Source organism: Myiozetetes cayanensis, unplaced genomic scaffold (genome assembly GCF_022539395.1).
Source record: "Myiozetetes cayanensis isolate MyiCay16 unplaced genomic scaffold, myiCay2020 scf9, whole genome shotgun sequence".
Lineage (NCBI taxonomy): Eukaryota > Metazoa > Chordata > Aves > Passeriformes > Tyrannidae > Myiozetetes > Myiozetetes cayanensis.
The window spans coordinates 22,088,103-22,112,428 of NW_026088185.1; the positions used below are offsets into that span (position 1 = coordinate 22,088,103).

Here is a 24,326-nt window from a genome sequence, read left to right on the forward strand (position 1 = left end):
GATGGGCAGAGCAATCCTTGCTGCAAGAATAAGTAATTTTTTTAAAGAATTGTGCAATTCTAAGATGATGATACCAAATGTCATTTGCATTATATGATAAGAATATAATTCACTTTGAAATTTATACATATTTCATGCACGGACAAATATTCAAAAGACTATCTGATTGGGTTTACCTAATGAAACTCTAAAATATATTTGTAATTCTGTTGAATGTTTCAGTATCATAGAATCATAGAACAGTTTGTGTTGGAAGGGACCTAAAAGATCATGTAGTTCTAAGCCCCCTGCCCCAAGCGGAGATACCACTCTCAGGGCTCTATCCAACCTGGCCTTGAACACTGCCAGGGCTGAGGTGTCCACAACTTCTCTGAGCAACCTGTGCCAGGGCCTCATCACCCTCACAGTAAAGAATTTCTTGCTAATATCCAATCTAAATCTACTCTGTTTCAATTTAAAGCCGATCCCCCTTGTCCTGTCATTACATGTAGAAAGTCCCCCTCCAGCTATCTTGTAGCCCCTTTAGGTAGTGGAAAGTGCTCTTTAGGTCTCCCCAAAGCCTGCTCTTTTCCAGACTGAACAACCCCCACTCGCTTAGCCCATCTTCACAGGAGACGTGCTCCAGCCCTCATTAAGTTCTGAATATTTTGAATAACTAACAGATATACAACAGATCTCTTTATGTCCTTTCATTAACGTGACTTCTTTATTTACTGCTGTTTCACTACTGACTTTTTATTAAATCTCCTAATCAGGTAGGACAAGAGAGAACCCAGACACCACTTTTCCGCAGCCAAATAGTTCATCTTCCAGGCAATTAAGACATCTTCATACTAAATGTTAGTTATGTTTTAGGCAAAGCCATGCAGATTTGTAACGTACTTCAGTTAGCACAAATGGAATTTGTTTTATTAACCCTTTGTGTAGCCTTTCTTTAGCAAACATGTGAGAACAAAAGTGATTTCACTGCACAACAAAAGCAGCTTCTGTCCTGAGAACAGTGGTCTGGTTTTGTATAGGTTACTAGTACAGCAAAGATGGTTGTAACAAAGCTAGTATTAAAGAAGCACACCTCTTTGTAAACTACACCCTTAAGATACAAGAATTTAAGGGTAAGATTTTCTCTTTATTAAATGCCTTTATTATGTATTTTAAGTAGATTTGGAAAAAAAAAAAAAACAAAACACACCAACAACCAAAAAACAAACCCGAAAGAAATATCTTAAGGAAGGTATTTCCGTAAGCACTGACCGCTGTGCAGTGGTACTCCCACAGTGCTACAATAACCATCTTCACTTGCATGAATGAAATCATATTTCTAGAGAATTTCTTGAGGTCTTAGTTCACATTTCAAGGCCCAGGAGCAGAAAAGTGACAGTGAAGTCAATACGGCACCAGTAGCCAGAATGCCAACACACTGCTCAAACCAGACCCCTAAGAATTAGTTAAATGATGACATCAAACAAAACCAGAATGTGAAATACAATCATGTAAGACAAATAAGATTGAAATTAATTTTTTGATGTCCTTAAACCATGGTTCAGCAGTAAATTTTTAAAAATAGTAGTTTTCCACTTTTATAAACAATGCTTTCTAATATTAAAAGAATCAAACTCCTTTGTGTTTTGGTGAAGCAAAAACTTCAGTTTTAATTTTGACTCTCTGAAATATTGTATGATAAAATTAATTCAGGATTTGAAATTCAAAATTGCTTCCAGTTGCCCAGACCAACACTTTCAACAAGTCTAAAGGGCTTTTTTTTACCAACTGTATTCATGACAGTAATGTAGTTTCCTCTATTTTATGAATATCGTTGGTGACTTTACCCTGATATAGATTTGACTAGAATTTTTTCTTCTGCAACATGGTGAATATCAATTAATTGGACTAGAGCTCTAGCCATAACATTGTAAAATTTATAATCTTGTCAACTCAGCCCTGTTTTTTAGGATTATATTGGCACAGACCTGAAATCAATTTTCTGACTTTTCAGAATCTGTGTCTGTATCCAGCAGCAGCTGACTGATTGACATGGTCAAAGCGCAGTGGAACAAGTTCGCAATTAAATTTTTTAACTTTTTAATGCAATATTTTTATCTGGTTTCACAAACCCTTTAGCAAGCCCATGGCAAATGAGAAGCTCAGAACACTTCTTGACTTTTTTTAACTGCCTAAAATTTACTGATTGGATATCCACAGTCATAACTGTTTTTGTTTCCACAGATTGCACACAAGTTCCAAATATCCCAATGATAATGGTGGGTGTCACCCTTGCTATCCTTCTCATTGGCATTGTTTTACTTTGTATATGGAAATTACTGGTGTCAATTCAAGACCGAAAAGAGGTGGCCAAGTTTGAAGCAGAAAAATCAAAAGTTAAATGGCAAACGGTATGTGACAGTCATTGATTTCATACAAGGTTATTTAATTTGGTTGCATGATGCACAACTGCCTTTAACATCCTGTGTCTTAGTTTTGTTCTTTTAAATGGATAGATTTTGCTGGTAGGTTTTCACTACATTTAGAATCCTATAAAGTAAAATTGTGATTCTTTTATGGATAAAAATATCAAGCATTTAATCTCCTGGTTTAATTTCTTCCACATGTAAGAATGCGTAGATAGCTTTTTTTTTTATTAGTTGCTTTTAATTAGTATCCCGTCTTTGATTAATTTTAACAAAGTTGTTGGCTGCCTCTGTGATTATCAGAGGTGTACCAATCTGCCCAGAAACAGAACCATTTAGGAAAGAGAGGTTGGTGGTGACCTCTGTGATGGGAGCCCACCCACACAGAGGAGCCGTGAATGGACACTGTCTAAAATGTAGGTAAAAGGACAGAGAAATCCAGGCCTTATCTTCTATCTATAGCTTTAGGAATCTAATGCAAGCTTACACCACATGTTCCCTTTTCTTCTTTCCTTTCTGCCCTTGACTTTTTTGCTCTTTTGCAAAATCTTCAAGACTTCTGAGGATCTTTGAAAAACAAGCATGTTGAGTAAGCATTTCTAGGGGGTGTCAGGAGGATAGGCGATGTGCTGCTGTTTATTCCGCTCCATTCTCCTACAAAGTCCTGTGATTGCAACATTTCTCTAAGAATGGGCACTGTCAGCCTTTCAGCTTTTGAGATGGGAAAAATCAGTTACTTACAGGCAAGGCCACCTGAGAGTGTTTTCTTGATCCTTCAGGAGAGCTACATATGGTAAGAGGGAAGGGAAGGATACACTTGATAGAAGCATTTTAATTTTCTTTTCTGTCACAAATTGAAGGGATAGGAAGTGATTGATGAGAGACCAGGATTAGAAGCTCAGATGGGACTTGCTCTTCTCCCACCACGGGGTAGATAGCCTATGTGGCCCAAGCAAGAGGACTATGACAAGTAACACCTCACTGCTGAGACACAATCTGTACTTTTATAATCATCCAACCACCAGGTTTGGTACTCAAATTATATTGGACGCATTTGATAAAGTATTGTTTGACAATGTGCATTACTTTAATCTGGGAGGCAGCTGTGAAGGAGAGCATGTTCCTGACCCCAGGCTGGTTTGTGCTGCCTCTTCTAGACCACTCTGAGTTTCAGTGGCTTGGAATATAAGTGAGGAACTGAAGGCTGTTCTAAAATCATCAAAGGTACAGAATTACTTGTATACAAAGACTGTGTGACTCCCATTTCACCTGTTTTTGTTTTGGTTCTTTTTTTTTTTTTTTTAGGAAACAAATCCACTGTACAGAGGCTCAACAACGACTTTTAAAAATGTAACTTACAAGAACCAAGAAAAGCAAAAAGGGGTCATGGCTGCAGATTTCTACTAGCACCTCCAACACTATAAACTTAGTTATCCTGGCAGGGAATCTAAAAACACCTGTTTCTTCTCAGCTGATTATGTCATATTTGTTTGCACCTTGCAGTGGTATAACCATTCCGTTGGAGAAAATATATCTTGTGTTGGGAAAAATACAGATATCATATTAGAAGTACAGGTTGGTAGAAATATTAAAAAAATCCAATCCTTTGTTATTTAAGCCCCCATCTTAAAAAAATGGCATCACAAATAATTTTGTCATTCATACTGAGGATTATATATTATCATATGTAAGCCTATTTTTGTTAAATTAGGTATTTACAATGAGCTTTACACTACTTTGTTCATACAAACATCCCATGTATTTGTGTTTAGGAATGTATTTGTACCAGTCTATCTGGTTGGCTGATTTAAATTTTAAAAAGTTTTTTTTTCATGACTGAAGCTTAAACTACTGAGGATAGAGCTTCCTCATACCACCTGTTTGACTGAATAGTTTTTCATCAGAAAAAAGTAGTGTTATTGTTTGTCTTCTGTATGTAAGTTATACAGAAGCATTTCCTCTCTGATTCTTCTTTCTTGTCCTGTTTTCCTCTTTCCTTGTCCTTGTTGCTGCTTGATGTTCTTTAAGGACCCAGTCCCTGGGGTTTTCTCAGGGAAACCTAACTCAAGCCTTATTCACCTGCAGTTGTTTTCTGCTCCAGGCATAGACTGGTGGGTTTTTTTCCTTTAAATTCTAGTAGAGAGGATCCAGAGCAAAAGGTAAATATCTGTAAATTAGAGGACCCAGCAGAGACACTTTTAAACCAGAGGATTACCAGAACTCCATTTCACAATTTGCATCCTGTGAATGGTTTAGAAACTCAAAATAAACCTCACATGCTGGCCCATCACACAAACTGGTTCAGGAGCCCTTGACATGCAGAAAATATTCACACAAAATACTCAGTATCACACACAAAGACAATACTCTTTTGCTGATATATCCAAAATTCAGTGCCCAGCAGCCAAACTGTTTAGTCACGTGTGAAATAACATGATCACGTCTTTTGGGCTGGGTTATTTGGTTTTGGTTTGATTTGGTTATTTTCCCCCAACTAAGCAACAAACAGATCTATGGATTTCACTTCATATTAATTTACATTATGTTAATGAAGATTTTTACATCTCAGTTTTAGCTAGTTACTGATGACTTGCCATAAATATTTAAGTTGTAGTGCTGTAACCATGCATAGCACCAGGTAAAAAGCCCCAAAAAGCAGCTAACACGCTGGCACAGAAAAATTACAACATTGGGCTATTGTAAAATATCACTAATACACTTCACTTTTTAATACCCCTTTTCAGATGCATTTTTTGCTACTCTGAAACAGATGGTCAAAAAGTACATATGAAGGTACTTAGAAAAGAAAACTTAGAAATCAAAGATACATTGACACAGTCACAAACAATCTCATACATTCCCTGTAGTAAATCATATATTTGATCTAAAAAAATTATGTCTATTTTGTAATAAATATTTACAAAGTCTGCGCAACTTCAGTCTCCATATCTTCTACAGTTTCTGGAAGTGAGACTGACCCATGCCTGTTTTAGGGCCTGATCCAAAGCCTGCTGGAGTCAGTGGCTACAGATGAGGATCTAGTTTCAGTGAAACTATTAGTTTTCATTTACAAAGATTGTTTTGTTTAAACAAACTGATTAATTCTCTCTGTTAGTGGCTAGAACTTATAGTATATATTTCTGTGCAAAGAGAAATAGTATCAGATGCCTTTGGAAATAAGGTGATGCAATATTCATGTAGTAAATACAAAATTATAGCAGTATGATGGAAATTATGTCTGTCATTAAACTGGAATAGATTCACATCTGTACTCTTTGATATTCCTGCATATCCCATCATGGAAACTGTGCACAGATAAAGGCTTACATCTGTGGCCCTTCCAACCACTAGACTCCCACGGATGTCAGTGAAAGTTACATGTGGGATCAAATCCTGTTTCCCTGGCACGTGGATAAACTCATGGGATGCAACACTGGCCCCTGAATCTGCTCAGATTCCACTTGGGTCAAGATTGCCTAAGGACTAGGGAAATCTGGATTTAGACCATGTAAGCTATCTGTTACTCTTTTGTTTCTCACACAGAAGTCATCAAATTATAAACTTTCTCTGAAAGAAATGAAAATATTTTTATTATTTTTAAGTAATATAAATCGATACTGTTTATTAAATACTATTTAAATTCTGTTTCTGAGAAGGCTGATTCTGCTGCTCAATATTAGGGTTGAAAGCCTTTCTTCTGTAGGTCACCAATTTCAATATTGCAACATATCTCGGTATTCAAATGTTATTAAAAAGGTGGTGTTTGCATTTCATATCAAACACTTGGTGGTCTACATTCCATGTTCCTACAGGAGATTTTGTTTCACAAAGCTTCTTGCTCTCTTCTCATCACTTGCATCTTCCGGTCATCAGCAAAGATCCAATTTGGTATGTAGACGATGTTTACAGTCCAATTACTCCTCCTAACAATCTCTCTCCGAATTATCAAGGATGTAACAAAATCAGGGACTATGATTTGCAGTTTCCCCGCTGCAACGACTGTACTATAAATTTTCTGTGCACCTTCCACACTGTCAGGATGGAAATCACTCAAATCATTAAAAATCCATGAGAAGAGAGAAAACAGAAGGGCTTGGTGAGGAAGGTTTCTGTTATTGAGGGATATCAAATAACTAGACTTATTCATATGAGCTATCCTTTTACCAACATTAATTTAGATTTCAACTAAACTCCCAGATTTCAAGAACTTTCAAGATCTTACTTGGCATTCACCCTAGAGACAAGAGTGGAATTCATCCTTTTGTATTAACTATATCACTTTCTTCTTATAGCATTTGTACCAAGGTTCATATTTTTCTCTCTATTCTATTTTCCTCCACCAAACTATAAGTGGGTTTGTGTGTGGTGAGTGGGATGAAAAAGTTTTTCTGCTGTTTTCACAAATACTGTTTTGACCTGAGGCTGGACCTTGACAGTGGACAAAACATTTTTAATAGTAATACTACTATTCACTGAAGAGTTAAACTGAATTAAAGAATAATCCTTAGTAATTTTAGGGTATTTGTGTATCTTTTACATCCTGTAGTATAGTAATTTCAATGATGTATGTTAAATGGATAATTTTAGTTTGATTTATAAAAGTTGCATGTTGGTCAGTATTTTACACGTCCAGATTGCATTCAACTTTGTTTTGTAATATAACTAGTGAGTAGTAAGTCTGGGATACAGGGCTGAGATGTTAAGTGCAATACTCTCATCAATGTCTCATCTGTCTTCATGTAGAAGTTCAAGCCTGTTTTGCAGTGGGCATAAGGGAGTTATTGTCCCATGAATTACCACACACAGTTTAAAAGCAAAAAAAAAAAGACAATTTTTAGCTTCATTCATTTGAAAGAAACCTGTAAATGTCTCAACTTGTTTGTGTAAAAAAAGGAGATATTTGACCTTGAATAAAGATTGTAAAATTGAATGCATTTTTAATATTTTTTTTTTTACTGTTCATTCTACATTTTCTATTTTGGTACTGTCTTTATCATTGTATTGACATAATTTTATGGATCTTAGCAAATTTTTCATGCTTTGGCATACCCTAGACATTATTTTATAACTCCTCTCCCCTTTTTTAAGACAGCAATTTAATGTCTGGATTTTTTTCATTTGTTATCCTTTTACTTTTCAAGGAAATGAATTAGTGGATGAATGTTGTAAGCAACCTATTTCTGGAATCCTGATTGATGACATGGCATTCTTTCATTCTTTGGAACTAGATGATCTTTAAGTTCCCTTCCAACCCAAACCATGCTATGATTCTTTTGTACAATGATCCCTAAATTGCACAACTTGTTTAAAGCTAAAGATCTATCCATTCCATAAGCATAACAGCAGCAATGTCTTTTAAGAGATACACAGCAAGGTGCGTATTTTCTCTTCAATCCCTTTTAATTCCTTTTTTTCCTCTAATGAAAAGTCATGTATTTTGATGTTTGCTGATTTCCTGCTCCGAGGAAGAGAACATTCTTCTCCATCCTTAATAGAACCATATTTAAAGTCTGTTGTATTCTCCAGGCATGCAGTAAGATCATGTTCTCTTGCATTTCACAGTGAATTGGGAAAAAATAGTGATACAATTCCATAATGTGTACTCATGGCAAGTAATTTGGAATGTATTCTACCCCAAGACTTTCTGGGTCATGCTTAGAAACCTCTGTGTTTTTACTAATCTGCATATCAGCTAACATTGACAGATAGCAACTAACCCACAATAATGACAGGTGGTGTAGATTAAAAAAATGCTTTGGCTTTTCAAAGATCTTGGTAGACAAGGACTTTGTTTCTTGAAGCTGGGTTGGTCTCTCTTTTCAACCATTCATCACAGAAAAGCAGAGAGAACCCTTTCATTGCAACCTCTTCCTTCCTTATGGTATTTACACTACAATTTAGACTTATTTTTAATCAAATTGGACAATTTCAAGACGTTTCTGTATTCAGATAGATGAGGTTCTCAAGACATGATACATTTTTTTTTAAAAGCCATTTTTCCCACAGGGTAAATTTCCTCAACAGGGTTTTTTTTTCATTACTGTTTTCATATTTAGAATAGGTAGGAGTGTAAATAAAACTAAATTTTTAAAAGTGAAGAAATAGGAAATTTCTATTTAACGTTCAGCAGTTAGATGTTACCTGTGTTTGGAAAACTGTGTACCAACATCAGGCTTCAAATTTAATAACTCCAGTTAAAAGGCAAATTGTATCCCCTGCTGATCTTCTTAGTTGAGGCTAAAATTTGCTTTCTCCAAAACTCTCAACAACTTAAAAACCAGACCTATAATTATAATGTAATTACCACATAACAAACCCTTGATTGCTTCTATTTTAGGTTATGGTCGATTTGAAAAATTACAGATTTAAAAAAAAAAAAAAAAAAAAAAAGAATCAGCCCCCTCAAACCAAGTATGAAAAACAAACAAAGTCCAGCAACAACAACAAAAATCCCCAATTATCTCGGAAGTGATGGAGAAATTAAACCTGACAATATATCCAGGCAGAAAAGAACAGTTCAGCCTAAGACTCCTAGCAAAAGAGTCCTTAATATCAATGAATTGTTAGAAAAACTTTTGACACACTTTCCCTCTCCTTCACCAGCATCTGCAGGGAGAAAAAGTCCTCTGTGGTACTGTGTCACAGGCCAGTACACAAGGTGAAAATCAAATGAACCACAGTCAAGAGAATTTGCCTTTTTTCAGAAACAGCAATCTGTACTTCTTGTATTCATCCTAGAGTACTTGCAGCTACTGCTGCCACATGTCTGGGACAGCAGCTGCAAGAGAACAGTTCAGCATCTCCTTCCCATAGACTACATGTTTTGGAATCCAAAAACAAGACCCTCAGTCAGTGTGTTCCCTCCATAGCAGTGTGCCCACGCTGCCCCACCAGCCAGCCTTGTTTTTGGATTCCCGTTCTGATGCTCTCTGAATCTGGCACATAGAGAGCTTTATTAAAGATGCTTCTCCCTGAACACGTTATATACTGTGGGTGATTTGTCAGATTCCCAAAAGAGCTTATGGAAAGATTGTCCCTAAGGGTTTGTCCACTAGTGGCACTCAAGAAATTAATTTGGAAATATATTGAGGAATTTATTATGGGCTGGATAATCCACATGAAAACTGTGTAGAAAACATTCACTTTGAATTGGACTGGTCTTAATCAAGTTAATCTTTATTACAAAGTAAGGACAAGAATGTCGGAACATGTTTAATTCAGTTTATGTGGTTTACTGTACAGTCACTAATTTAATTAATTTAGATTAAATGTTGAGGTTTTTCATGTTGACATTCTGAGGACATAAAGGAGGAAAAAGTTTAATAGCTGGAAATTTTCCTTTCTTTCTCTATATCAAAGGCTAAACTGGTTTAAAAGCATTGATGGCAAGTTGTTCCCATTGGTTAGAACCTTTCAGTGACTCATAGTCACAGCCTCTACCCCATTACAATTAAAGCATTTAAGTTTTTTGACTGCACATTTGCATCTGATGGTAAACTCAGCCTCATGTTAGTAAACAGAATTTCCCTGCAGAAAAATGATGCAGTTCTGACCAACATGTCTAACTCTTCATAGGAAAAAATCCACCAGCAAATGATATTCCCCTTCTTCCTGAAATAAGCAGGAACTCGAAACACTCAGTCTTATTAATCCAATTTAATTTCTTGTGCTTTTTAATGAATTTTCAATTTGGACATGGAAGAATGCAAATGAAAAATATTTTTGCTTTTTCTATTTTCTTAGTAGCATAAAATTCAGAGAAGAGAGCAAAAATTTTAACAAGTGGTTCACTGGTGCCTACCCATATGTGTATGTGCTGATATAAGATAAAATATAACTGTATAAGTAATGAAGAGAGATTCTATCGCTGTGCAAAGCCAATGGGAGCTCTAGTTTCCAGACTTTCTTGAATGATGGTTCTTAAATCCTCAAATATGAGGCTGACTGTATATCTGATTTGCTACAAAGCAAAATATTGAAGATAACAAAAAAAATCTATGCCTATGCATTTTTATTGAATACAAAGTAAGGTATCTAATGCAGGGATTATTTCACCTGAGAAGAAACTGGTTAAAGGAAATAGGCAAAGTAAAATTGCTTTGGGTTTCTCTGTGTGCATATTCTCTAATGAACACAGTAAGTCTTTTTATATTACCTGTGGGATTTCAGAGTCTAAATATGTATGCATGGCTGAGAAAAGAGGATCAGCTCTTGTGAGAAGGAGCGTACAAGGTGCAAAGGCACACCCTGTTCCAACCTGTGAAATCATGTCAGCACTGAGTACACATTATCCCCTAGAATTTCTGCAAGCATATATCTTTGTTCCAGGTGTTACACCCGGTCAAGTTTTTTTTTCTGACTAGACTGATAGTGCTTTGTTGGTGGTTGTCTGTTATTTCTGAGTTGTTCATAATCTTTTAGTGAATAACAAAGCTTAAATTTTCCTAACCTTCACTTCTGGCCACTCCAGGTTATACCGAAGCCAAGCCAGGCTCACTGCCCCTCCTGTTTTAGGCACCATTAAATCAGCAGGATGCACAGAGAGGCAATGGGACCTGGCAAGAGATCTTTTGGTGGTGGCCACCGGAGCCCAAGTGCTGGCTGGTGGGGCAGCGTGGGCACACTGCTATGGAGGGAACACACTGACTGAGGGTCCTGTGCTTCTTGAAAGCATCAGTTTTCCTGGAGCTAACAAAACATTTCCTCAATGCTTCATTGTAAGAATCTATGTTCACTTCCACTTTTTCTCGTTTTTTAAAGTGGAACCTGCATATTCCCTATTACCCTGATTTATGAAGCTTTGTTCTGATAAAATAAAGATGGTCTGTGCTTAAGGAATTGGTTAGCACAGGGTGGAGGACACATCTGGCCAAAGAAATCAGGAATGGTTTTGCCTACAAACTTGTTTGCATATAATTAACAAACTGAGAGAAAATTATCAGTCTCTCAGATGCATTTAAGTCAGGAAACAAAAGTTGTGAAAGTTTTATGGAATTCATATTTATTCTAAAATTTCTGCTAAACAATCATATGATGGCTTTATTGGTTTGTTTAAAAAGGATAATATTTTTTGATCACAGTATGGGTAATTTCTGGTATTGAGTACAATGAATCATAGGGTTATTTTTAGTAAACAAGTCTACAGTGTAATAATAATAGCTTTCCTTGGGACCACATTAGCCATTCTTTTGTAGCAAATCTTGTTGCAAAAGTGGTTTCCTTCTTCTATAGATTTCACTATAACAGTGCTAACAAGAAGGGCAAAAAAACAACTGTGCTACACCAAAAGAGGAATGACACAGCCAAGGATCTCAAAGGGAAAGGATAAGGCAAAGACAGGCTTTGAGAAACTACCAGGGATGGGCCAGAGGCTGCTCTGGCCCCATTTAACCAGTTTTGTTTTATTGCAAGTATTTTGATATTGGATTTTTTCCCTTAATGCCACATCAATTACATGAAAGTTTGTCTTCTATTGAATTTGATATTATTTGATATATATTTGCCAATCAAAAGCCAGTTTGACATATAGTAACAGTAAAATTCCTACCAAAAACTGGCAGTTTACAACCAGAGATTTCACTTAACCTGAAGCTGGCCAGTACAGACTGTCCTGTAAGGCTGCCTTACCCAATGTGAGCTGACAGAGACCGAAACTGCAGAGCCTGATGGCCACAGCAATTATCTGGGAGCATGGGAGAATGGAGGGGTGTAACAGACACCACTTGGGACTGCCAAAGGAAAAAGGGTGTCACTACTCATGGCTGGGATGTGGTAGAGGAGGTAGAAAAGGTGGAAGCAGTGCCTGTAGTGACTATAACCAGATGTAACTGGACTGGCAGAGTTGATAAATGAAAGTAGTTCTGTCTCTGGGGTAAACAGAAAAGTTGAGTAAAAGGGAAGATGAATGCAAACTTGGGAGTTGATTCAAGAAGCCATTTTTCAGAACCAAACAGTATGTATGACAGTCTCTCCAAGAAAAGATGGCAGTGTTGCCTGCTGGGCACTGCTAATGCAAGGAATTTTTGTCCTGCTTTTCCTTCCTAGGTATTCTCTGGTTTAGTATTCCCATTCTGGCTGGGAAAAAAATGAGACCTGTCCTCAGACTTCAGATTATGAACAGAAATTACTGTGTGAGGAGCTCTGAGCACATGACACCTTGGATCTCTGTGTGTGCCTTGGAAAAGCAATGGGTTTGTGAGTAAATTGAATTAGTGTGAATTTGATAAAGGTTTTTATTTGTGGATGCAGGTAATGAACATTCACTGGGTTCATATCTCTATATGAATCTCATAGAGAAGTTGAAGTTAATGTCTAAGAAAAGATAGGGGAAGGAACTGAACATCTGTTTAGAGTACCTAAATAGCAAGGGTAGATCAACTCAAACAAGTATATATATATTTATATTTATACATATGGGTCAAAGGATACAAAAAAAGAAAGAGAACAGATCATCAACAAAGAAATGAAGAGAAAAATATTTACAAAAAGTGGGTTCCAGACAGAAAATAAAATAAAGGAGCCAAATCACTACAGCAAATGCCTTGAAAGAGCTTATGTAAAGCTTCAAACAAACAAAAAAAAGAAACAAACCAACAAAAAAAAACAACCAAATAAAATTGGAAAGCTATACCATTTAATGTGCAAGGTAATATAAATTGCCATCAAGTTCACTTCAGAAAATGTTGCCAACCATGTTGATTTTAGAGGCCACTATGCCAGTCATTATTATTGTAATTAAGTAGGTATAGCTTATCTATAAATAGCTAAGTCAGTAAGTATAACTACAGCTGCACTATAATTTACCAGTTATGCCAGAAGAAAATAGATTCAGAACAGCAAAAAACTGTTTAGTCAAAGAGGCAGATCTGAATATCAAAGGGAAAAAAAGCAAGGAAAACCACACAGAATGAATAAGTTGCTAATTTGCACTTAGCAAAATATTTACAAAAACACTACTATTAAGTTAATTATTAGGAATCTACAATCAGAATGTGCTTATTTTCATCTTGCTGAAATCAGCAGAAAAATCCACCTGAAGTGGGGCTCCTTTCCACAGCCCAGCCAGCCTCATTTCTGCTCACTGGCCCAATATTTTTAAAATGTTGTACTATGTACTGTGCACAGTTTTTCAGTGTGACCCAGCAGCAGGTTCTGGAGTAAGAGAGCCTTTTTCTGGAGATCAGTACTCAAAGCAGTGGCCAAACACTCCTAAAGAGATGTAGAGAGTTATGAGTGGCCAGATTTTCATAAATGGCTCATTAACAACCTTCTTCCTCAGAACCTGAAAATCTCAGAAAGCTGCAGCATTCCTGAGAAGAGATACATCACAGTTCCATGAGAGTTACAACCCCTCTGTCTTGCAAAGTCAGATCACTCCTGGACCAGCTTGTTCAGCATTATTTCCTACTGCTTGTTCTCTGCCAGACATTTTAATCATCTGTTAAATGGGAAGAAACTCCTCCACTTATGTGCTTCTTTGTAAGTGTTTCGCTTCATTTGCATCTCAATTCTTTCTTCTACCGAACTATCAGAGAAATTTCCCCAAGCACAAAGTCCTCTGTTTTCCATCCTTGCATCACGATTGAGGTGGACATGGGGGAACAGAGTCTCACTTCAGTTATGCTCCAACACTGAATTGTATATAAATGTACATTTATGTACATATTTATAGACGTTTTCATCTGCTATGCATAAAGAACACTGCGGAAACATGCTTTTGCAGATTAAAAACGAACTTTTCTGCTGATTCCAGTAAATTTACTCTATTTTTAACCCTGAGGTTCTGCTTTCCCTAAAACTGAAACTCAACCCAAGGAGGGCAGCTCCTGCAAATATTCCACTGAAGACAGAGATTAACAAAATGGACAATTGCTATATTTTTCTCATGCCTAAAATTAAAATGACTTCGAGTGCACAAGTTGACCTGGCTAGAAACCCAAGTCTCCGAATGGTGTCTAGGGCAGCGGGGATGCTCAAGGGCAGAGCCGCGAACCTGGGAACACGGACTGTGCCGACAGAGGCCTCCCACCTCCAGTGTCTCCATGTGTTTTCTACTTCTTTTTAAGATAAAAGTACCCGCAGTGTAGGGAAGAGAAAGTTAAGTGTTTTCAGATGGAAAAGGTTAATACAGAGCGGTTTGTCCGCTTGAACCCACAGCTCTGACGCGGGCAGACGGCCCGAGCTGCAAGAGCAGCATTTCCCGACCTGGCCGAGCGGTCTCTGGCGCCGTCCCCCTCCCGGGGACAGGGGGGGACCCTGACAATTCGACGGCAGCTCCAGCACGAACGCCGCGACCTCCCCCCGCACTCCTCCCGCAACCTCACGGAGGGGGCCCGCGGGCCGGCCCCCGGGGCAGCCCCTCCTTCGCCGCCGGGGTGGGATCGCTGCTCTGCCCTCCCCAGGGCAGGGCCGGCGGGTCCGGTGCCGCGGCGGAGTGGAGCGGAGCGGCGGGCGGGCGCCGGGGCGATGCCGGCGGTGCGGCTGCGATTCCCGGCCTGCTGTCTCCTCCTGCTGCTGCTGCTGGGCGGCCACGGCACCGCCGCCCTCGGCCGGGACGCGGTGCCTTCCCTGCGGAGTGAGTGACGCCTCGGGGTCGGCCCTGGGGTGGGGGCGGCGCGGCGGGCGGGGGCAGCGGCAGCGGCCGCGCTCCGTGCCGGGCGGAGCCCTCGGCCCCTTCGCCCCCGGCCGTCCCGCAGCCCCGTCCCGCCCTGCGCAGCCCGGGGGAAGCGCGCGGGTTTCCCGCCCCGGGCTTTGCAAAGCCCCAGCGGCTCCGGGCGCTGCGGGATTCCAGGACGTGCGTCTGCCGGGGGTCAGCCCGGTCCGCACAGCGGTGAGGGGATCTGGGGGGACGAAGGGCAGGGGACGCGCACTGAGCCCCTGGGGAGCTGCCCCGCGCCCTGTGCGTCCTCCTTGCTAATTATTCTGCTGCCCATTGCGGTCCTTGCACCCGGAGAAAATATAGATAGGGGTTTTTTTCTCCTTTCCAGTAAATTCCAGTTACTTTCTCTATTACCACATAAGCAATTCTCACTGGTTTTTTTTGGGTGAGGGGGAAGGAAGTGGGAGGTAAGGAGGAAGGAAATGAAGATATCTTATCCTCTTAGTTTTCTTGCAGCAGTTTATTCCCAATTAGCTCCGTTGAACCCAAGTAAACAGGAACTTGGAGGTACTGGTCAGCAATCAGTTCTTCATCTGGGGCTGCACGTCAGCTTCAAGCTTTGCTTCTGGAAGTCTGTTTCTTGTCACCTTGTCCTTCTGTGGAGAGGAAGGATGTAGGAGAAGCAGCAGTTTTCCAAAGGCTTCCCTCCACCTTGTCAATTTCTAAACCATAGACTATCTCCTTTTCTCCTTGGGTCTTCTGGGGCTTGCAAGTTCACAGAGCCCCAGTTGCAGCTCTTCGTCTGCAGGACTTTGGGCACAGAATTCTCCCTGACATCAGGAGCTTTGTAACAAAACCCTTCTTTGTGAGCAGCTGTAAAATGGATGGTGTAGCTTTGCAAGCTGAAAGGAGAGGAGCCTGGAGGCCTTCCCAAGGCTTGATGTTGCTCTAGTTGTCTCATTGCCCCACTAGAAGACAGAGCTGAGCTGGGGCCTGTGAAGTTGTCACTGAGTCTGCCATCTCTCATGTGTTACTTCTGCCATGAGCTACTTCTACCATTACATGGTAGTCCTCAGGCCAGCACAGCTCTCTTGTCAATTGCATTTTGTAATTGGGAAATGGGAAACTGCATTTGGAAGAGGGCTGTGTGGCTCAAGAATTATGGGCTGGCTGTTCTTGGCATAAATTGCTGCAGAATGAAAAAAAGGACGTTATTCACAGAGATCAGCTGGGTTATTTCTGTAGGCTGCGCAAGAACCTTATCTTTTCTCAGCAGTCATTGCAGCTTTTAAGAGCCTTACAGATAAAGGGTTTCAAAGGCTGAGAATCCTTCACCTCTGGGTTGTGGTGTTGCTCCCCCCACCCCAGGAGGGTGCTGTATGGGATCTACCGTGTGCTGTGGAGGTAGATTGCGAGTTTGACGGAGAAGTCCATCTAAGTGTGAATCCCAGTATCATGGTGAATTAACCTCATTGATCAGTGTTTACTGGTGGTAACATCCCCGTTTTTAGTTATCCCAGTTTGTTATTAACAGTATATTTTCTTGGTCAATGAAAATAAGACCGCTGTGGGAAAGGCAGACCACAGCGTGAGAGGCAGAAGCCCTTTCTGTCTCTATAGATAGAGACTATATGTGTTGCCCATGGAAGATTGGGTTGGATAAGAAGGATGAAACCAGCACAAACTACAAAACTTCACAGAAAACTCAAAAGCAAAGGGCCAAACTGGGTATCTGTCACAGTGTGTGATGGTTTTTCAGTGAGCTCAGACATATGAGAGCTATAGAGATACAGTGGATTAAAGGAATTTTGCTCTCCCCCCCGTGGTTAAGGACTTAACATAGGAGAACTGCCAGGTGCTTAGGAGATGCAATTACATACATTAGGCTGGTTCTCACCTGCTGCCCATCAGAAGGGCTTGCTCCTGCTCCTACGCAGGCTCCCAATCCCTATAGCCACAGGGTAAACAGCCCCTTTTACTAGTGATACAATCTGCAGTGCCACCTCTCTGTAAGTCAGGCTGCTTGATGTGTTCTATTCAGAATCTGTAACTGAAAACCTCTTCACAATCTCTCTCTTCTGCTTGTTGTGTATACATTATATTGTTGAGCTGATCTCTTTTATGTCTGTTGTGCAGCACTGTGACACTGCTGCTTGAAAAGTCTTCCTGTTTTAGGGCTGCAGCTAAGCTGTTTGTACTAAACTCAGACACAGCATCTGGGTAGATGTCTGCATCTCATACTTTATTTGTGGCCTACATTAATTTGAGAGGACTTTTAAAATAATAATAATAATTATTATTATTATTATAATATTTAGTGCTTCAGTATGTTAAGTGTTGTGAATTACAGCTGTTTGAAAGTACACATGGCAGAAGTTATCACTGTAAAATTTCAAGGCAAAATGGAAGAAGTGCTGCTCAGGTTTCCAGTGCATAATCTCCTTAGGCATAAAATAAGTATCTCACATATAATGTAAGAGGAACTCCCTAGGTTAATTACCATTGGATTTCAGAGTGAATCAGGCTTATATTTTGCTGATTTCCAGTTTCTCAGCTGCCCTCATTTTTTTTCAGTCTATATGCTCTTAAACTTTTGCTCCTAAGACATTAAATAGCTGACTTTTTTTACATACTTATAATGTGATGTCACACGGTTCAGTGAATTTCTGCATGATTCCAAGAAATCTGGGATATCAGGCTAACTGCACAACATCTGCTCTTGCGGAGAGTAGTCGTGTAGTTGAACAATATGCATCCAATAGGGAAGGCATACTTTAACCCTTGGCCACCAGTTCTCATGGTATAGATAAATATTACCCTTTCTGTATCCTATTTACAATGCAACTTATTTTCTTTCTGTCTCTATAGTCGCAGAGAGTGAAGAATGAATACAGTAGAGAATATGGTCATGTCAACCTTACACTTTTTAGCTTTTATTTTAATTGCACTCTCCAATCTACTCCAGGGACTTATTTTACAATATACAGCACTTCATGTAACATTTAAACCTTTGCTCCATTACTGGTATTTCTCAGTGACCAGTGGGTTTTTTCCTTTAAACATGACTAATGTTTTTGGGCACCCCATTTTTTTTTCTTGTCTATCCAACATGAGAAATATTGCTTAGCCTTATTTTTGTGAGCTTGCAAGTATTCCACATGTTAAAAACTCAGCTGGAAATAAATTTAGACCAGTTTGTTTTTTGAAGTGCCAGTTATTCTGATGGATATTTTCAGGTTTCATTGCTAAATAGCTCCAATTAAAACATTTGTCTTTTGATACTGTTTGTTCAATTGCAGTATTGTACAGTCTGAAAGTCTGAGGTTTTTTCTCCCCTACAGATAAAGGGATATTTATTATCCAAAGTGAAGATTCCAACTTGTGCATTAAAGCAGAGGCAGCTGGCCTTGTTCTGGAAGACTGCAGTCAGCCCTCAGAAGACATGTTATGGAAATGGGTATCCAATCATCGTCTTTTCAACATAGGGAGAAGTACCTGTCTTGGACTGAGCATCAATAGACCAGAACAGCCATTAAGTATGCTTGAATGTGATTCAACTCAATACTCGTTATGGTGGAACTGTGATGGAAAAGCATTAGTTGGTGTATCAGAGTACAAATTAGCTGTTGAAAACAGCAAACATATTGTGGCCAGAAAAAAATCTACTTGTCAGTGGAAACAGTATATGTCCTATGATGAAGGCGTTTGTGAACACCCATTTCAAGGTAAAAATAAAATTTTGTCATCAAAACGTAGATAGGAAAAGTTTCAGAAGTTCTTTTGAAGAGAGTTGAGGTGCTTATGATCCTTTCCAGTCTCTATTGTGGTTTGAGACTCAGAGTTTGTGATTTTTTTATGCAATGGTTGAGGTGATCAGCGTGCTTGTAGCAAGTATGGGTAGAGCCCTTCTCAAATCTTCGTTCGCGAAGCCTAGCCATGATGGTTGAGGTGAGCATACCACACTGTTGATTTTTTTTTCATTAAATGGGCCCCAAAACCCACCAGTATCCTTGCAAACCAGGAAAAACTCATTTTAAATCCTCTGTAAAATAAAAAAGGGGAACTAAGGATTTGCTGTTGCCTGTCCTGCAGCTTTCATTATCAGATAAACCCAAAGAGAGATAAGAAAGGATTTGGAATTCCCATCAGTGAAAATCAGTCTATAATTGCAGTGTGCATGGACTGATATTTGTGACGTTCAGCACGTGGCTTCTGAACATGCGAAACTGTGAAAAGCAGAATTTTGATTAATCCTGCTATACAGCTAGTGAAGGTGTAGGAATGTAGCTCAAGATCCAAGTCTGCAGACCTGAACAGTTTTCCAGGTATAAGGGCTAAGACAAACCCACTGACTACAGACAGCAGCAACCACACACCTTGACCCCTTCCTCAGCATTTTTGTAGAGGGAAGGACCTCATGTTTGCACAGTGTGTCTTAGACTGGAGCTGTTAATTCTCCCTTTTTGAACTGGATGTTTGGGTTGCAGATCTGGTCTCAGTGGTTTCCTCTGTAGGTGTAGCTGTGCTTGGCCTCTGTTCTCACTAAAGCACTTTTGGGACCTTTGATAACTGGGAAAGCACTGCAGCGTCCAACCTCTTCTTTCAAACCTAGTGGAATTTATACTTCAGGCCCAACACTTGCTGTGTACACATAACAAAATGGAAGTAGACCTGGTCTAGCTGTAATACTGACATATCTGTGAGAAGAGGATTGACCTTTGGCAGGCACTTCTAGCCAGGTTTCAGGACCAAAGTATTTAATTCCATGGCAAAATCTCTTTCACCTCCAGGTTCCATTTTCCCCCTTCCTTCCTAGCTCATGCATATGCAAATGCAAGCCTGTTAATCCACCAGGTTAGGGGAGGGAGGACAGTTACTTTCAAAGAAAAACAGAAAAACAGATATATATATATATATATAAATATAAAAATATATATATATAACTATGGTAAGAAATCTGTGGCTATTGAATTTGGTTTCTTACCAGGACTGAGGTAATCCCTTGTAGCTCTATAGCTAGCAGCATGGTAGCAGGCAGACAGAGGAGGAATGACCTGTTCTTTGTATAATCTGTTCGTATCAGAAGGCTTTAAAGGGGATTTACAATGTGTAAACTGTTCTTTTATATATGCACAGCCAGCCATTAACTTTAGAAACCTCTATGAACCTGGCAGTATGTAATGATTTTGCAGTTGAAGGACTTTGATCTTAAAGCTAGTGACCTGGGATCTTTGACAAACAATTTTTTGTTTCATTCCAAGTGTGATTGTGGTTCTTTGACCTATTTTAAAAGATCTTAGATTAAGGAGACACTCACTGAGGTAAACCTTTTACAGCTTTCAGTTGCACTGGATTCTCTCAATATTTTGATCCCCAAAGTACAAGAGGAAAATATTTAAATATTTTGGAAGGCATTGATTGTGACAACAGATGTATGTAACATCAATTCTTTAGCTATATTATTATTCTCTGTGGGATAAAAGCTTATTTTTTAAAGTGTATTTAGTATTCCTTTGTCTTTTAAATTTCCTTTCCCATAGAATGACAAAGAGAATGGAAAACACATTAGAAATCCACTTTATAAAGAGTGGGAGGAGCAGGGGAAATAATGCTAAATTACTTGTCTGTCATAGGCTAACAAATAAGTAAAATTTGCATCTGAGCATGGACTGATTTAGCTAACTATTGCTTTATGTAGTGTTTCTGAAACATAAGCACAGTCTTTATGTGTTAATTGATCAGGTTTGGAATTTGTGTTTTTTTGTTTGTTTTTTTTTCCATTGCAGTAATTTACAGGAATGTATCTTATGGTGACAAATTTCATAAACTGTTATTTCCAGAACCTCTTTATTGAAATTATGTTTTATGGAATGCTGTGTTATCAATTTATATTATTTATGTTATATGGAATGCTTTAGAGACTTTATTTTTATCATTGCTGGTAAATGCATATGGGAATGAAGGAATTTTTGTGGTCTGCATTCTTTTAATCCCTGCATTTTGTTTTTCCAGAAACATACACCTTGCTGGGAAATTCTTTTGGTTTCCCATGTGTTTTTCCCTTTAAATATAAGAACAAGTGGTATTATGAGTGTACTAGAGATGAAAAGGAATCTGACTGGTGTGCCACAACAACTCACTATGAACAAGATGAAAAATGGGGGTTTTGTCCAAATGCTGGTAAGATGTTGCTTATTTTCTCTCTCCTCCTACCCCCTAAGAGGTTGTTCTTTATTAGTAATACTAGGATGCACTCTGTTTTTGGATTACTTCTCTTCTGTTAGAGCGCAATGTCTCTTTAAAAAACACAAAGGCAGGCTTTATCAAATTTTATCATAATTTATCATGTTTGACCCTTGGAGACTCAAGTCCTCGTCCCAAAAGCAAAACTAGAGGGAATGAGCAGAAGGATGTTACTCTGTGCAGCCCATTGACCTTACCCTGCAGCTAAACATCTCTGTACTCTGTCCCAGTGATATATTGGCAGCTTTTCTGAAACATATAAAGTGAGGGTTGTCTTGCAGAGTCACATTCTACTTTTGACAACATTACATCTTGCACATTCCTTTTCTTCTATGCACTGCCTGGACACATCTTGGGCCTAAAACACTAAGAAACAATAGCTTTGAAAATACTTGCTGTTGAATAGATTTTGGATGTATAATATTTGTGAATATTCCAGCTTATTGCGTAAATAAGCAAAATAGTATCTTCTAGCAGCAGAAGTGGTTTGGAAAAGCCTTCCCTGCTCAAACTATATTTCTTAAGCATCTTAAAAATAGCTGTAAATACGTCTTTGTAATGGTTTTTTTGGGCAACTGTTAAAATAGATGGCATTTTCAGCCTTGCTTATACTTTGTAATTATAGTAAATTTATTCTCTTGAGTACAAGATTCAACAGATCCAGTGACTGTTGCTCCACAAGTTGGGTGAGGTGTTCATATTTTGAATATTTCAACATTCAGCTTTAGAAACAAATGGTTATCTGGAAAAAATTAAAACATACTCTTTCGGCTTTATGAGAGCTGTGAAAATCACCACCAGCTGCAGATCAGTTCCTGAGTATTTTATCAACCACATGAAATGTGGAGCAACATTTTACTTCATTACTGCCCTATTTCCGCATGTTCTTTAACAAAGGAACAGGAAAGGTGATTGTAATCGTGCTTCCATTGGGATACTGCTGTCATTAATTAATTGAATTGTTCAAGGTGTTATGTTTCTGATTAGTTTGGAGACTTGGGAGTGCTGATGACGAGTCTGTTTTTGAGTAGAGAGTGGCTGTGACAGTTTTTGGAAGACGAACCCCGACACGCACATTTGCTACCAGTTCAACCTTGTGTCTGTGCTGAGCTGGCGTGAGGCACGGGCCACCTGTCAGCTGCAAGGAGGAGACCTGCTGAGTGTCACCGACCCCGAAGAGCAGAACTACATAAGTAACCTAAGCAGTAAGTAGGCATTTCTCTGGGTACCTTGTAGGAAACCTGTAGTTAGGTCTGCTCTTTACCCATGCAAAGCGATACATTTTAAGGCTTAATACTCTGTGTGGTGTCTCTCCCGTTGCTGCCTGTGGGGCTTTGTCATGTAACACATCACAGTAGCCATTTCAAAAAGCAAGGATGAAGCTAAGTTCCCACCATAATAAACTGAAGTGCAGAAGTGGTGGTATCTGTTACAAAGGGGTGTAATTTTCTTAATTTTCCCTCCCCGCAAAGGCTCCCATTCATTCTGCAGCTGTGGTTAGGGAGTGTGTTTGTTTAATTTGGAAAATTATACAGGTATGTACCTTCTCTGCAACATACCCTGGTGTCCCTTTCTTATCTTAAGTTTGCTTTGCAAGCTGGACTTCACCAAATGTGAATGACAAGAATATTTATGGAGCAAGCATCTCAGAAAAAATGTGCAGTGCCTTCTGACAGCATGGCTTTTGTGGGTATTTTAGCGTATGTGGAGAAGATCAAGCTGAGGAATGGGTGGTAGAGCTCTAACACAAAAGGTTGCCTTAGGTTTCTTTCCCATTGCTTCCCATTATTGCTGGTTTTCAATAGCAGGATATAAGCTAACAGGAAGTTTTAAAAATTATTTAATTAGCTTTTTGATATGCCTGCAAGACGTTAAAGGGATTGAAAGTTGTTTGGTTTATGGAAAGCTGAAACAGGCTAGCTGTTATGTAGCTGCTTGTTTTAGATTTAACTTCTAAGGTCAGCAACAACTTCTGCAGGAAGGGTTTGCAAGATGAGTGGCCTTTTAAGGATTACAAACTTCTGAGTTTATTCCTTTTCATCTTTGTGTTGATTAACAAAGTAACAAGTTAGGAGAGCAGATGTGTCTGTAGATATTTTAAAACATGGGGAAAGCATGAAGTAATACTTTGTTTATTTTTTCTTTTTCAGGGCAGTTAAACGCCACAGACATGATGCTGTGGATGGGCTTGAATCGCTTGGATGATGATGCTGGCTGGCAGTGGTCAGATGGAGCACCACTGGTGTTTGTGAACTGGAGAGCAAGTACTTGATGTTCCTCTTGGATATGTTATAGCAGCATACACTACTGTTCCTATAGCTATATTCAAAAATTGAATTAAGTGATTTTTTGTTGTTGTTGTTTTTGAAATATTTGTTTGTATTCATTAACTGAAAGCCTTTCTAGGGATGTAACATAATTGAGGTTAGATCTGTTCACAGCATTAATGGCCTAGCCTTTTAGTCATTTACTTTTAAAGGTATTTTTAAGATTCCAGTTGCATATTTAAAAAATGTAGCTGGTTTCATGGAGGAAGGAGTTTCAGTTTGTTTATGTTAACATGCTGTAATTAACATTAGCACATTAACATGAGCTTTGTGACTTGGTTTGCTACATTTTAATGTCTGTCCACCAGCAGATATAACATAGACACTAGAGCTTGTTTCATCCTCTCATCTGATAGCTGCAGCCAAGGAGGCATTGCCACACATGTAATTCACAGTCAGTGTTTGACTGTCCATAGTATTGGTGTAATATTACTAGAAGTTTGGGTGTGCAGGGATGTTTGTACCTTCATTCAATAAGATGCAGAGAACCCTACAACACCATTTTTCAAGTAAGAACTGATTTTTTATAATTTTGTGCTTCTCAAAAATGTGTTTGCAGATATCTCTGATAACCGTTTTAGAGAAAATCATTGTGCAGTGATTAATCCAAAATCTAAGTATGGCTGGCACAGTTATTTATGTGAATCTGGATTGCCTTTTGTATGCAAAAAATATTTAAATAAGACAGAGCATGAAACATTCGGTAAGTCTCTTAATGTTACTGTATCTTATTTGTGGGTGTGCAGGGAGAAC

The 24,326-nt window shown here is 39.0% G+C and overlaps 2 protein-coding genes across 6 annotated transcripts in view; both read left to right on the top strand.

Moving 5' to 3' along the window:
- The window catches only part of ITGB6 (integrin subunit beta 6), a 49,568-nt gene extending 42,233 nt beyond the window's left edge, over positions 1–7,335 (top strand). For all 4 annotated transcript variants that reach the window (XM_050340141.1, XM_050340140.1, XM_050340139.1 and 1 more), the window contains 2 exons: positions 2,224–2,390; positions 3,711–7,335. In XM_050340141.1, coding sequence (XP_050196098.1) covers positions 2,224–2,390; positions 3,711–3,812 — 269 coding nt within the window. In that variant the 3' untranslated portion in view covers positions 3,813–7,335. The remainder of the gene's footprint in view (positions 1–2,223; positions 2,391–3,710) is intronic.
- A 3,769-nt stretch (positions 7,336–11,104) lies between these two features.
- Positions 11,105–24,326, top strand: part of LOC126652910 (secretory phospholipase A2 receptor-like) — a 106,912-nt gene continuing 93,690 nt past the window's right edge. The window contains exons 1-7 of one of the 2 annotated variants that reach the window (XM_050340134.1): positions 11,105–11,122; positions 12,450–12,599; positions 18,345–18,728; positions 21,016–21,183; positions 22,278–22,451; positions 23,397–23,510; positions 24,133–24,276. In XM_050340134.1, the coding sequence (XP_050196091.1) occupies positions 11,113–11,122; positions 12,450–12,599; positions 18,345–18,728; positions 21,016–21,183; positions 22,278–22,451; positions 23,397–23,510; positions 24,133–24,276 (1,144 nt within the window). In that variant the 5' untranslated portion in view covers positions 11,105–11,112. Of the gene's footprint in view, positions 11,123–12,449; positions 12,600–14,864; positions 14,980–18,344; positions 18,729–21,015; positions 21,184–22,277; positions 22,452–23,396; positions 23,511–24,132; positions 24,277–24,326 lie in introns of those variants that run through there. The other variant, XM_050340135.1, reaches the window with a different exon arrangement.